At 41.7% G+C, this 15,977-nt stretch overlaps 1 protein-coding gene across 1 annotated transcript in view; it reads left to right on the top strand.

The window, feature by feature from the left end:
* The window catches only part of ldlrad3 (low density lipoprotein receptor class A domain containing 3), an 81,484-nt gene that overhangs the window by 39,824 nt on the left and 25,683 nt on the right, over nucleotides 1–15,977 (top strand). The window contains exons 3-4 of the mRNA XM_034588599.1: nucleotides 5,814–5,939; nucleotides 7,496–7,630. Of these exons, the coding sequence (XP_034444490.1) occupies nucleotides 5,814–5,939; nucleotides 7,496–7,630 (261 nt within the window). The remainder of the gene's footprint in view (nucleotides 1–5,813; nucleotides 5,940–7,495; nucleotides 7,631–15,977) is intronic.

The raw sequence follows: 15,977 nt of genomic DNA, 5'->3' as shown, positions 1-15,977 counted from the left end.
TGCAAGTTCAGATCTATTTATACATAATGTGGAATGCACTGTACAGGCCTGTTTCACTCAATCACATACAGTTGGAGTCTCGCACAAGGGCTGATGTTATTCCGGTATTTTAGAAGTCTATTAATACTTCATCAGAGTGAGAGATACAGCCATTTAGAGTTTTCATTACCTGATGTAGTGTTTATTGATCCTGTTACCTCTTCATAACAATTAGGTGCAAAATAAATTCAGTTTATTGGATTACTCCAATATTATTGCATTATTGCTTTCTGCAGTCATAACACAGCCAAACGCCGGGAGCAACATCAATGGTGCTTTTGTTTTTTGGGGGGTTTTGTGCGTGTACTGACCTCCTCAAAATGCTCATGAGACACTGAGTTCAGAAGAGCCGCTAAATGCTTATCAGCAGCAAAGTTCTGCTTGACAGCTCGAGTGGAAATCGCTTAAAAGACTCGTGAGACAGATTGATTATGATTTAGATATGAAGGCTCACACACACTGCCAGTTCTTCACCAGACCAACCACGGGTGAGGGCGGCAAGTGGTTGCTGAGATTAGGAGAGTGTGCACGATAAGAGCAATGACCAAATGCACTGACGCAAACACAAAGAGCCATGTACCGCTCGCAGATCTGTTCTGTTATCATCTGTGTTTGTTTGATAGTTTGCAGGATTACGCAAAAAAACACTTAACTGATTTCCATGAAACTTTGTGGAAGGGTGGGGTGTGACCCAAGGAAGAAGCAATTCGGTTTACCAGATAACCAGGCACATCCAGGAATGTCTTTGCACTTTCTTTGAGATGGCAGGATAGGGCGTTAGCCTTGGTGGAGGTATGCCCTCTCCAACCATGGACCATGTCTCAGTTTGTGTGTGTTTTTTTAACCCCTGCTCAGACAGCAAAAAGAAAAGAGAAACCAATAGAGAGAAAACAGAGAGACACTGGAACAGTAAGAAGAGCAGTGAGGGAAGCAGGGGATGGTTTAATGGGACTTAGTCTGGGGCATCGCATGTGCTTAATGGTCGGCTGATCAATGAGCGGGTGTAATTAATACCAAGAGACATGGATCAAATACTGACTAGGATCTTACATACAGTCTCTTGCTCTGATTCTGTCTCTTGCCGTCTTCTTTTCTCAGACACACTTCTCCATCAATAGTCACAAATTAGACAAAGCGATTCATTCAGAGTCTTCAAAAGAATAAGACATGCTGTCTCATCATTTTAACAATACAATACAACGTTGGGCACTACCAGATCAAACAAGGCAATTTCTGCTGTAAGTTACTTTCTGTGATGAATATTGCAGCCGGGTCATTATTTGACAGATCACTCGCTGCTTTTTCTCCCATACCCTTTCCTTCCCTCCCCCTTTTATTGAAAGTCATTAAAATATAACTGATATTTTGCACATGCGCCTCCCGCACGGCCACATTTGCTTCCTCAGCTAGTATGAAGGTTGATGGCTGTGCAGAATGCCGGTGGCGTGTGAATGTTTGGCCCCTTGAGGTAACGCTATGCAGCTCTATAACTTTGCAATGCCTCTTTCTGCTCACGGACGGTTGCTGTAAATGTACAACTGCAGTGCAGGACTTAGACAGTGAAATGTGTGGAATGATTATTTTGATCCCCGATGCCCTCTAGACTGAATCTACCCCTGCCCCTCTTGCTTATTCCTTGACTCCATTACCTATTGATTTCCTCCCTCTCTGAAATGCCCAGCAAGGTCAGAGAAACCTTTGAAGTCGTCAGCTGTCTCTGCTCTTTCTCCGCCGCTGTTCTCTCCCTGCTCCCTCGCCACTGTTTTCTTTCTTGATGGTCTCTTCCTCCTTCTCCTCACTCTGCCAATCATGCATGCCCATCACGACCCGGACTACCTGTGCCGTACAAGTTATGCTGCTCTCTGGGGAACCGAAGGAGAGGGAGAAAAAGGGGTAGAAGCAAGTAGAAGGGCACCGAGGTGCAAACTGGGGAATAGCAAAGCATGCAATCTGCAACAGGAGCTTTGCTGTCTGGATGCAGGGTGACATGAGTGCCGAAGCCACTAGGGAGATAATGACAGGGCAGAAGAGACAGGAGTTGCTTCATGTTACACTTTACCCCAAACTAGTAGTGAAAATATTTCAAATGGATGCTGGAAAACCGTGTAGTGTTCTCAATTATAGATGTTCTCATGGCAGAATTCTGATGCAGTGTCTGTAAATGTGTAGGAGACAGTAACAAAGAGTTTTTCTGGTTTTGTTCTCTTGGTTGTGTGTCCTCCAGCTGCGCGTTTCTGTGTGATCCAGCCAGGTTTTTCTGCTCTTGATAGTCTCACCTGAAGGAATCAGCTCCACTGCAAAAGTCATTCGTTTTCATTTGTGCTGCTCAGTGAACACTGGAACTAAGTTTGGAAGCCATCCAGCACCCTGCCTGCTTTACGTAAACAACTTCTACAAAGGCTTAGAGATGAGGAATAAAATTTGGCAAGAAACAAAAGCTGCTCAAACCCGGGAACAGAGTCACGACAGAGGGGAAAGAAAATAGGATGAAATTCTTGGTAATTGTTTGAAGAATAAGGCAGAGGTGCTGAAATTGATATTTCAAATTGAAAGTCCTGGACATGGAATGAACAGAATTATCAACATACAAAGCCTGTGTTTTCACCTTCTCTTCCACCCTCAGCTTGCTCCCTCTAATTAATTTTTGTCTTGCTCCGAAAACTGCTCAGCACAGGCTATAAAGGGCCACGCATCCCCAAAACAAAGCTAAGCACATTAGCTCCATCTTTCTCTCCCACCCACGAAGTTCCCTTCATGAGCCTGCCCTTCATGTGACTTTTGAGCTAATTTGGAAAACAAACACAGGGTCAAATGAATTCTGCCAGCGGTAGAAGTGGTAATGAGGATTCGGAGGAGGGAGGCAGTGAATGAGGAATGTCAGAGCAATAACAGAGCTGTCTTTCTTGCCAAGTCTGCCAAGCAAATAAATGAATCAGTCCATGTCTGCACAGAAGAGAAATTTGTATATTTCCAATAAGAAACTTTATTGCCTCTATTTTAACAATCTCATCTCGTGGTGCTGGTGCAGTTAGGGCGCGTTCAAATCCACGTTTCCAAGTTTAACCGAGGTAAAATACAGGTTGATGCATAAGGTGCGTAATCTCTTGATTAATAATGGGTGTGTTTTGGGTGTAACCATTAATAAACCAATCAGTGTGCATCTCCTGTCATGTTTAAAAGACATGTGTGTGTAGCAAGCAGCAGTATAATGGTGGAAGAAAGAATTCCTCCCTGCAGAGACACTAGTTTCATTTTGCACGCAAGCAGATCATCTGTGTTTGTAACAATCTACACTTGTGCACCTGCCACTAGCCATTTTGTCTTTCACATATGTAAACGAACAACGCAGCAGGAGATTGTTCGGGTCAGACGTTCACGACAGCAAAGTCTCTGGAGCGTTCAGGCGAGGGGTGGGGTCTGCGTAGAGCATGCAGGACGCAGCACATGATGTGTCATTCCACGGCACCAGCACATCAACACTGATGTCAAACCCACATCACCAAAAGCTCAAGAATCCCATTGTCTTTTCAAGTTGTTGGTGTCCTCTACGTTTATTGGAACTGTTTTTCATCCTGAGATATTTTAATTATTGTAGTTAGAAATGTCATTGACGGTCATTATCTTGCGCTCACCTGGACATTTTTCGGACATATTACGAGGGGGGATGGCAGGAAAATTGTTCAGAGCAACTGACTCTGACTTTTGCGTTTCTCACATACAGCCCCCTCAAAATATTCCCAGAGAATATGCAGGGGTCAGTGCAGGTCTGACAGTAGTTTATGTAAGAAGAATATTTCTGTCTTGACAATGCACCCTTCAAACAACAGTCCAATGTTGACTAGGTCTTTGTTGGTCACTTTTCACTACCTCAAGATAACAATAAAGCAAACAATGAACTTGATGACACAACATTTAAGGAGTAACATAAAATACAATCTGCTTTGGTCTGAAACTAACAGACACTTTGCTTTGTGCCGCTTTGCATAATGTAAGATGTTTCCATTAATTCCCTTGATAGTCTCATAACAAAAGAATCTAGAAATAGCACAAAAAAATTCAAGACATGAAAGCTAAATAAAAATACACAATAGAGGATGACGTTGCCTTTGTTTTTGACCAGATGAAATTCAATGTAAGTATCCCCTCAACAGTAGTATGTTTTTGTATCTTTTCTTTTATGTGTCGCTGTAGCTCGAAGCCACGTCTGCTTTTGTTTTAGTTTTTTCTCCGTTGGATTTAATGATTGTGATATACCGTGCAAAATGAGCTTTGGGTGGTTCGGGCCTCTGCTGTCCAGGTAAACAAAAGCTTCCCAGACTGAAGACACAGAGATCGGGCATCATCCCAGCTCCCTCCCACGTTCAGCGGATTGCATTTCATCCTGGAGACGGGCGCTGCAAACCCTCGTGGTTTTTATGCCTAGCCCTCCCCCCTCGCTACACATAATCACCGCAGCTTGAAAGAGCTCATAAATCAGCCAACCACAATATATTGTAGAGGGAAAAATGTGCGCCCCTGGCATTTGAGACGGCACAATGCCAACCTACGAGGAGGCCAATTCCACCCTTTGTATTCAGCATAGACAAAAAAACAAAAAAAAATGACTGTTTGGTGGCTCACTTCTAGATGCCCAAACACCCCCTCAACAAACCCTTCCCTCTCTTTGTGTGTGTGTGTGTATACATGTGTGGGTTGTTCTTCTTTTCAACCTATTGTTGTTCATCTGATACAGAGTTTATAATGATATTCCCTCACTGGAATTAACTTTTAGTCTTATTTAACTTCTTTCATAAGAATGTCTAAGCTGTTGTTAGTAGCTTTTCCTTTGTCTGTCTCCAGTAAGGACTCCGACAACAGCAGTAGCTCTCCCACAAAGCCACATTTACAAGTTTGATCTTTTGTATTATAATGTAAATTACGAGAAGTGGAATAATGCGTGAGTAGTTTAACCAAGTCCAAAGTAGTGAAACAGAAGTCTGAGACTTAATTCTGTATTTCACACAGATGTATCTCATTACCTCCGACTGTAAATACAGTTGCCAGGCCTCCAGTTCTTTTCCTCTTGACGTCACATTGAAAACTTCAAAGAAGATATTAAGATAAAGCGAGTTCTTCTTTTTTGTGATGTCTTTGCTTGCATCTACCTGGGATCTTGTTTTTCTCCTTCTGCCGGGGAAGATCAATGTGTTTGAGTTAAAGCCAGGGGTTAGCGCTAAGCGGAGGACGCCAGACATTGATGTTCTGCAGCATCGTCACTCAGGCCAGGGCCCGTCCTGGGAGATAAGACCCGTAGCCTGCTTAGGCTGATCAATGGCAGAATCCATACGAGCACTCACCCACACAATTTGCTCTCTTTGTCTTTGCAATTCAGTTGTTTTTCGTGGCCTATCAGTACTTTGTGCTGGCGATCTCACCCCGTACTTGTCATACTTAAGAGAACTTGAAGATAAGCATTACAGAACAAAATGAGCTGAATAATTAACTGGTCTCTGCTACACAGCAGCTGTTAAGCAGTTTGAACCCTGGTTGAATGGTTCACAGTTTTAATTTTAGAACATACAGTCGTGTTATGTTGCCATAAAAAAATAATAAAGCTCAGCCGGCCTTATTGGTGGGTTCCTCTCTCCTCTTGTGCATTATAGCAAAGGCTAATTCTCTCATTAAACATGATGTAGAGTTTGGAAATTAGCGGTGTCCTCCTCCCATCACGCACAGACAATAATCCATTTGTCTTCTCCTCCTCCTCCTCCCCCTCTCCTCCCATCTGTTCGCAGCTAAGGTCAAGTCGAAGTGCGCTCCGACGTTTTTCGCCTGCGCTAATGGCGCCCACTGCATCATTGGCCGCTTCCGCTGTAACGGCTTCAGCGACTGTCCTGACGGGAGTGACGAGGAGAACTGCAGTGAGTCTCACACAGCAACCCAATCCAATAAAAGCAATCTGTCTCGTGCTGTGGTCACCGTGAGTCAGTGATGTACTGTCCTCCGGTCATAACAGTTATTACTGCAGCTACTCATCATACAGTCAGTGGATGGTAGAGTATTTATGTGTACTTCCTCATAAAGACGCAATCCAGCAATTTAACACATTATGGTCCCTTTACTCATCATGTCAGACCGTAACTAAAACACATTAAAACCAAATAAACACAACATAAAGACAGAGTTACAAACAAGGGGTGTGGAGATAAGTTGAAGGTAAAGATTAGGTGGGAAATGTAGGATTAAGTGCTTTTAGAGCAAAACCATAGAATCTATATAAAGATGGAAGACACATCTCCACTTCCTCACACTGCCACCAGGGGGCAAACTGTCTATTAGCTTAACACAAATAAAAGAGCATAGTTTGGCCTCTGATTTGTCAATTTTGACATATGTTTTATTAATCTGTCTCTTTCAAGTCACCCAATGTAATTGTTAAAGAAATACGATCTTGCTGGAGTGCTCCTTTAAGATAAATATTGGCTTCATCAATTAACTACAAAAAGTACAAATTATTTGTTGTTGCATCAGTGCACAATAATGAGGAAAAATCATCACTAAGTGAGTGAAATGCTTTAATTAATTAGCAGCAAAAAATGCAGAAAACAATTGCTACACATCTACAGCTGTTACTCATTTCTTTGTCTCGACTCCTCTCTTCTTCTTTTACTCTCTCAAGTTTTCCTTGTGTCAGTTTGTGAACAAATAAATGAAAAGGCTCAGAAAACAAAGCTAAGCTGGAGCTGGTTTGCTTTGTCTTTCATCTCGCAGAGGAAAATGAATGAGAGAGAGTCATGTTTTACTCTGGAGTTGGAGCTGTGGTCTGTGCTATCAGGGATATACGTTGTCCTCACTTGACCCCATTGCTGCTTTCCCCAGTGGGGAAAGTGCATCAAGCCAATCACTCACCATTGTCAGAGGCAGTGTTCCTAGCCTGCAGGGGCCATACACTCACAAATCTAATCTAGCCATTTAAATGGGGCTTTGCTCCACACTCCCAGCAGATGATGCGTCACAACTGTGTAATTGTCTGGATCTTCCCACAAGATAATTCTGTCTCATTTGGCAGAAACCAGAACAAAGACACATGCGAAAGTGCCGGAAGTGGTAGGTCGAGACAGGATTTTGAATGTTTATTTTTCTTGATTTTTATCAGACTCCTCAGATCAAATTCTTTTTAGTTTTAAATTTTTTATCTCTCGAATCCCTGCGAACATGTTTTCTTTAAAATGTAATCATATCAACGTGTTATAGATGGGATACGATCAACAGGTTTCCAGAATCGACTTCTAACAAAATGCACACACCACCACAACAGAATGCTAATGGCATGTGCTTAGAATGAATGTTGATGCTCTGAAGTTTGTTGCTTCGAGGCAAAGTTAGACGGGTGCTCCTGTTTCTCACATAACTTTAAACTGAAAACCTTTTTTGAACTAACACTTGAGCTTTGACCTGTGCTCTGACTTAACCACAGCAGGCAACCCACTGGTGTGCTCGGAGTCTCGCTTCAAGTGTCGGAATGGCCGCTGTCTTGACCGCAGCTTCTTGTGTAACGGCCAGGACAACTGCCAGGACAACAGTGACGAGGAGCTCTGCCTGACTACAGCAGGTACGTTACTAAATCAAACACAAGGTTTCCAGATTCGATTTATTTTTTATTACTGGAAGCGGAACATCTACCCAGGCCCTGGAAATCAGACGCTGAGGCTGAGGCTGAGGCTGACTTTACGACATAGGTCAGTGAATTGTAGCAGGTCAGAGACTGTCTTCATCCCTCTGATTGTCCTTTAACTCTCATAGTAAACTATTTTAGTTTGACTGACACACTTATACGAAAATATTTATGTAAAAAAGGGCAAAAGGTGATCAAAAACTACAAAAAACCATTAAACTGCTACAGCAGTAAACGATAGAGTTTGTGCAAAAACAGTACAAGACCCTGGTCTCCGATCAGAAGCCCAAAAAGTTCACACCCACCACATGGACTTTATCAATTATTAACAAAGACACAATGAAGTCATGACTATAAAGGATCCATGTTACATTTTCATGAAATTAAGGTCAACACGATAATATCAGCAAATGCTTTCTTTACATATATCATATTCATTCAAATTCATTTCACTTTTTCCCTTGTCATCCACATCCCCCCCATGCAGTAGCTCTATGCTCCCCAGGGGGGGCCTACCTCCCCATTTTGATAACCACTCCTATACACCAAAAAGTGTGTATACATTCATTTTCGAGTCGTAGACAACTTATGCACAGAATGGGTTTCAGAGATGTGAGTTAGAGGCTGTCTACAAAGTCCAGATTGAGACACCATTTGTATTCAGTATCTATAAAATGATTTTTTTTTTTTAAAGTGCAAGTATAATAGAGAAACAAAAAGATACAATAACTACCCACAATGCTTTTATTTCATGAAGAATAAATCATTTAAATAAAAGTAATGGCTATCCAAATTGGCCATCACTCGATGTGTAGAAAGTAATTAGTCGTCCCTTTCTCGTGGACTGTTATTACACTGTACCAAGACTGGTCATGTAGATAATTATCTTTTGGGGAATTTTTGGAGCCAATTATTGGGAAAAAACACTGCACGTGAAACTCGAGAAGCCTCAACATGCTGTGGTTGGGTTTGGCAGACGCAGCTGCAGAGACCAATTATACAGACTGAGTTAGATACGTTTTCTCCCACAGTAAAAAGTAAAGGTCTCTAGACATCTCTATCTTCATTCAATTAATTCCGTTGATTCGTAATCTAACAGAAATGTGAACAATTTCAAAATCAGACTGAGACGTAACCACTGTCATTTTTTTTTCACTTGATCAGGAACGTGTCTGTGGGAAATATTGGCAGTGAACTTTAGAGCAGATTTCAGAACAGGTGCTGGCTTGTAGATAACAGTATTTTCTTTTCTATTTGGATAAAATGACGATAGAGGGAGTTGAGAGATTCTTTTTCTCACTGTGTCTCATCATCTGATATATGTGGAGGCATCAGTGCATTTTACAGTGTGTGCTTCATAAAGACACAGCAAAGCCACTGCAGATTAATCGTAACGCTGATGGAGACACAGGCTGCTGTCATTTAATTCTGCTAAATCAATCAATCAATCAAATTTTATTTGTATAGCCCATATTCACAAATCACAATTTGTCTCATAGGGCTTTAACATGGTGTGACATCCTCTGCCCTTAACCCTCAACAAGAGTAAGGAAAGACTACTTAAAAAGAACGTAGAAACCTCAGAGAGAGCCACATGTGAGGGATCCCTCTCCCAGGACGGACAGAAGTGCAATGGATGTCAAGTGTAAAGGAGAACATCAAGATAAAGGTTTTAGCAGCATTGATTAGGGTAAACATTTTGAAGTATAACTGAAGGTCAGTGAATTGGTGGATTAGTGTCATTAATGGTCAAGTGTCTGAGGAGAAATACTATGTATCGAGCAGTCCTGCTGCAATCATAGTCTATGGTCAGCAGCCAGCAAGATCATGATCCACCATCAAGATCGGATGCCACTATAGTCCACAGTCAGAAGAGCGGTCCCTCCAATGTCTGTTGAACTTTCAGAGAGACCTGTGTACATATGTATATCGAAAAAAAACTCTTGATCCTTGTCATCGTCTTCATCCTTTCACTTACAATTTGACAATGTCTTGCTAGTTTAACAAGAGCAGCACATCTCAGCGTTCTCTCTCTCTCTGGCAATTCTACTCCTCCTTGTTCTCATCAAAAAAGATCTGAATTATCATGCGGATAAAGACAGACAAGTAATATTTGCTGACATTTTCACCGACTGGTTTGAAGAGTCACGTGACAAATCCTTTGGTATAGGCGGTAGAATATGTAATAAGAGTAGAGCAGGACAAACATTTATTTCTACATTTAAACAGGGTCATTTAAAGTGCTTTTACCATCGTTGTTGCTGTACGTCATAATCCTGTGACATTGACGTAATTACCAGCGTAGAGAAAATGTGCCGAGAACTGTGCGAAACGTTTTTTTTTTTAGTTTGCAGATAAACTCACAATATTCTGCTCTACCGAGTAGAGGATAGTGAATGAGTGGGTGATTTTGGACACAGCCCGTGGCATCAGGAGCATAATGGTTTGAAGTACAATGCTGTTGATGACATTGTGGGTTTGTATTGTAACTCAAGCAGCAGTAGGATGATCCCTGACAGTGAGTGTGATATCTTCTGTTATAAAATCGAAAAAAAAATGTTTTATTCGCTGGTACCACTTACATCTGGAATGCCATGATAATTCCACTGGCAGCTCCACTTCTCACAGGCAGCTCCTGCCACTGTGGCACAAGAGACAGCTTCTGTCATCACTTCAGCTGCACTTCCACTGGCACGGCAACTTGATATCTGCCAGCAGTCCAACCCTGATGTGCATAAAACCCCAAGGCAACGAAATGTGGACTGCTGTTACTGTGTTTTTTTTCTTGCGCGGAAGTGCTGCTGTAATATTGATTTAGTCTTTAAGATAAATAAAAAAAGTCTGTCAGAACAGGCTAAGTTTGGAGTACAGAGAGAAAAAAATCCGACAATAACCCGTCAGCATCTATAGCCCACGAGACAGTAATGTTATTACCAGTAGTAAGATAGGCTAAGTCAGCAGAAACTTGATCGAAACTCAAGAGGCAGAACGTATCTGATAAACAGGGGAGTCACAGTGTACACTTGAAAATATGGAAAGCAGATCCCTGTGAAAGGTTTCAACACCATTTATCCAGTTGATGTTGCTCGGCTGCAAAAAAGTTTTTATGATGAGACACAACTGACAAACTATGCAGTTTATATAATCATCAAAGGATTCTACTATTCTGATATGGATTTATAAAGATGGACGACATGACAGCTCGATAAAAGTGAAGCCAAATTGTCTTGATCCCCCCCTGGTGGCTGACTGCAGTGAAGGTAATAAACCCTGCCTCCTCCATGTTAGCAAATGGGACATGGAGCAAAATAATAACTCAAAGTACACATTAAATAATAAAGAAATAATATCAATGATTATCACCATATATTTCTCTTCAGTAGCAATATAACAAGGGTTCAATAATATTCCTTATTAGGGGTTCAAACACTTGATAAACAGCAAAACATTAAATTATCAATTATGTGTTAGTCATTCTCTGCAAATTAAGTTTAAAACCACAACCTTCACTCTTAAAAAGAAATAATCATGTGACTTTTATTGTGATAATTAATGATACTGACTGATAAGAAAGATTTTATCAAGATGTCATTTTTTGTCAATCACAGACTTTTTTGGTAGTATTAGTATGAATGAAGGGCTGCTGAAAAACTTGGTGTAGAGCTGCATAAATACTGAGAGTGCTGGGAGGTTGTGAGCTCTGTGGTGCGGTGGTCTTCAGAACAGATCAGGGAGGGGAAGCTCATATTTTTGTTAATTTGTTCTGTCTTTATTTCTTTTATCAACACCCTCTGTGCTTTGGAGGAGGTAATGGCATTTCTGCATTTACCTTTAATTCTTCCCTTATACACACACACACACACACACACACACACACACACACACACACACACACACACACACCTTACCTCACACTCACCTTACATTCTGCTCTGACTTCCCCTCTCTCTATAATAAGCACAGTCCTGCAGGTGACAGATAAGACGTACAATATCCGCTCCAAGCCACCTGACGACAGCATCACCTCCCTCACTCTCTCTCCTCTACCTCTGCTGCTCTTCCTCTGTTCAGCTCCTCTTCCTCTTTACCCATAATTACTTGCCTCGGTGTGTCCACATTTGTCTCCCCTGAACATTCAAGAAATTAGCTTGCCTGTCAGCAGACAGATCATTATGGCTACACCAGCAATTGGTTATCCCACCAGAGCTGTCAGACAATTAGATCTACACAAACCATCATCAATGTTTTTTTATCTCAGGTGCTTTTATTTTCAATTAGAGTTATTTTAGACAATTTAGCTCAGTTAGACACGAACAGAGCGGCTTTTACTGTTTATGGTTTTATTTGATGCGTAATTGATTTTCGAAATAGCAGAGGGCTTGGCAAAGTGGCCAACATTGCAATGTAACAATACACAATCTCCTATAAACCCATTGCTGCAATAATGGCGTGGAAAGATATTAGCAGTGGGATGGGGAGTCTGTAACGGAGAGCAGAGATAAAGAAATGGAAAGTGCACAACGTAAAAACATAATATAGAAAACCAGAAAAAGGGAGTCGCGAGGAGCAATGAATAGCAATGGGCAGGAAGATGGAGGTAAGCAAACAGAGTTAGGTGATTTAGAAGAGAAAGGCAGGGATTTGGATTGAGTGAGGGGCAGCGATAAGCTCATGACAGGATGAGAGGAGCATTTATTTCAAGTTGAGCCCTGAGGCCGAGCAGTGTAACTCCAGAAACAGAAATGACATGAAAGCTAGTTTTGCAAAGCTGAGCTTCCCTCTGCTCTGGTCTTCCAGTCGGCTCATAGCAGGAAATAGAGGGTTCAGTGACACAGCGCGCGTTTGCCCCCGCAACGAATTGTTGTTGAAACACAGCCGAAGGGCACGCAGGAGTTGGCTAACTGCTGGCGGAGCCCTTGCTGAGAACAAGAGAACCACTCTGAATATCCGAGGAAGCATGTGCACGAATGCATGAGCACATACACACAATCAGACAAAACACTCAGTGAATCCAGCACATCTGACAGTGATTTACTTCCTACTTAATACAACACAACACTGTAAACTCTCGGTGAAATCTTTCTGAAGGTCAAGTTTAAGACAGCGCTAGAAAAATTGATGAGCGGCACAGTGGCTGACATCTTTTGTAAAAGTGTGGGAGAATTCCCTTAGTGCCATTTAGCAAAAGTGATGCAAGTGATTTAAAATGCACACATCAGCCTGTCTCATTACACATTAATTAACACAAGCAAAGAGTATCAGATGGTGCTGCGACCGTGGAAGAGTGAAAGTGATTCAATGATTCAAAACGCCTCAATCTCAAGACTCTTTTCCACTGGACAATAAACACCCACTAACATCTGGCTTATGTCTGAAATGTTTTTTTTTTATCAGCTCTGGTAAATGAAACCTGGGTGAAAACACAAATTTATTCTTTATTTTTTGTACTTTTTCTGCATGACGTTGTGATGCAAATTGAATTTCCCGGCATTGGTGTGCAAATAGCAATGAATCTCAATCTTTGTATACCATAGTTGTTTTTTACATCTTGGAAGCAAAGTGCTACAGCAATTTTTATTGAGACAGCTTCTCAGTCTCTGGCATTTTAGTGACATCGAACACGACTGGGGGGAAATAAGAGAAGCGTCTTCTCCTTCCTCTTCATCTTAAGTGAAGTTGTTCTGAGAGGTAACAGAGGGGACGTGTACATGGTGGGGGGGAGGTAGAAACTCTCGAGGACAGATGATGGATTTAAGGCTTCAAAAGCTCTCTGCCGGCTTTGTGCATTTTTCAAGATAAGGTATGTTTTGTGTTGACACAAGAATCTAAGGCTTTTGTTTTGTGACTCAGATTGAATATTATTTGTATTTCAATGAGCCGACGCAGTTTAACATAGTACCACTTAGAGAATTAAACTAATGTGCTGCACGGATATTTTACAGCTATTACAAATTTTCAGCTCGTGTCACTAACTGGGTTTTTACGTTCACATTATTCTAGAAAATATGCAGCGCTCAGCTCTCATAAAAGCACCATACGCTACACATATAGAAATACAATGACAGTAATATAGGGCACAATTTGCTAAATGGCTACATCCCTGCTCTGCTTTCATCCCTTAACCTTTGTTGTGAAGGATTTCATATTTGTAATTCATTTGACTTCAGTTGGTAATGAGCTCCAGGGTTAAATTTAGATCTACAGCCATCAGTTTTCAATGACAACACATAAGTATTGAATGAATAAATTTAGTTTTGTCCTTTTACATAAAAGAATATGTGAAATGTCGTGATGCACTTTCACTTTACAGCATCACATAGGGAAGATTTATATGCTCTACCTGCTTCACTTCTTCTAGACGCCATTTATTTTAATATTGGTGCAATAATCGGACAAATAATAGGCAAATAAATCTTTAAAGTGGTAGAGACGGCACAGCCTTTGGTTCCTTGTGCCTTTGAAAGCCTCACAACATCAATCAGGCTGATTAGAACAAAAAGGGCCAACATCAGTTCTCCAGACCAAAAATCCTCACGACACATCTTGGAATACATCTACATTTATTACTGGAAGTAACCACGTACATGTGATTTCAATTACAATGCACTGTAAACAAGAATTTGTCTTTTCGGCTCAAGGGTATATCTTGTATAACTCTTACAAAGAAGGAATCGTCCAGACATAGCGAACAGAAGACGGAAACCAGGCTGTCTCCACTTTTGTTTTTTGTAATGGTTTTGACGACCCCATCAGAGTAATGATTGACCTTCAGGTCCTCAGAGAACTGTCAGTCAGAGCGAGGTGATGGCAGCAGTGTTGTTAGTCTCCAACATGATTATATCATCAAAACATTGGCAGCTGACATCACCCCTGACCCTGATTGGTTTGATGAAAATTAGCCCACCCACAGCCCCAGAGTCTGCAGATCTTAGTGGCACCAAGACTTGATGGGGACCACGAGTGTGTATATTTAAAGCCTCCACTTCTGTTTTTTATTTCACATTTTAATAAACCTCCTGTTGAAAATCGCACGCCTGGGGAATTTGTCTTTTTTTAACAGTGCCGGCTCAGTAAAACAATAATATACTCCTTTGGCCAACACCACCACATACACACAGGCGCTCTCGCCTCCCACAGCCAGTACAATATGCAGCTCTAACCTTCTCTGGTTTGTGTACGGAGAGGCTTCGTCTCTGAGAAGTCAAATCCCTCATTTCAGACTCCAGGGACGCTCCCCTCCTACAGTGAGTAATCTGCAGCTTTCTATTTGTTATATCCTCCTAAGGCTGTGTAAGAGCTACTCGATAGATCCAGTAGCGGCGCATCTGCTGTTTTGCATAAGCACTATGTATTCAACAACCTGTCTTCACAGCCCTACCATTTACAGGGCCAATAGATACTAGTAATTCAGACGTGGCTGTATTTATGTATGTGTGTCTTTTGACATAACAGTAACTATTGCCTCTCTATTAGCATCACCAGTAAACTAGAAATTAATGTAGTGTCAGTCAAATATACAAATAACAAAGAATTCCCAAGTGATTAATAGTCCCTTAGTCGGTACTTACTATCCCTTTAGCTTGCTAATAGCTTTCCGCAGAGCCACATCCTCCCCCCACTGATTGCTGCTAGACTTTGGGCCTGAATAATATAGCTTCTATAGATTCAAATGACAACTCAATACACGTGCAATTCTTGTGTAAGTGACGTGTGCAGCGCCGAAATGTTGATCTGCTCATGCCCCTTCGCCAGTAGCACTCACAGCACTGGCAGAGAGAGAAAGGTGTGGGTGGGAGCGTGAAATGGCGTAGGGGCACATAATGGCAGTAGACTGAGGTGGGGGAGAGGAGTGTAATAGTGCCAGTTTATCAGAGCCAACGCACACTTGACAGGCACAACTAGGGAACGCTGCACATGTCACCGCCCATGGATTTGAACTCAGGTTTTTGTTTTTGTTTGCCGAAAGCATGTTCACAAAGCAGAGTTGAGGGCCTCTTGGCTGCTGGTCTGCAGTAGAAGAAGGCCAAGCAGTTGACAAGATGCTGCGTAGCCACTGCTGGCAGCATCTTGATAGTTTTCTAGGATTGCAAGAGTGCATTTTAGAGCGGGCGATCTGTCAATAAACTTTAGAATCTATAATGTTGTTTCATGTGAACACTGTACATCATCCACCCATCGGTTGGATGCATCCTACGTTGTGTGTATTCTCTGCTTTATCTGAGAATATATTCACACTTATTTCATCTCGTATCACTTGTCCTTCCTTCCTTCTCTCTCACTCACC

Source organism: Hippoglossus hippoglossus, chromosome 6 (assembly GCF_009819705.1).
Source record: "Hippoglossus hippoglossus isolate fHipHip1 chromosome 6, fHipHip1.pri, whole genome shotgun sequence".
NCBI classification, from domain to species: domain Eukaryota; kingdom Metazoa; phylum Chordata; class Actinopteri; order Pleuronectiformes; family Pleuronectidae; genus Hippoglossus; species Hippoglossus hippoglossus.
Note: the sequence above shows the minus strand (reverse complement) of the source record. Positions and strands in the feature narration are given on the sequence as shown.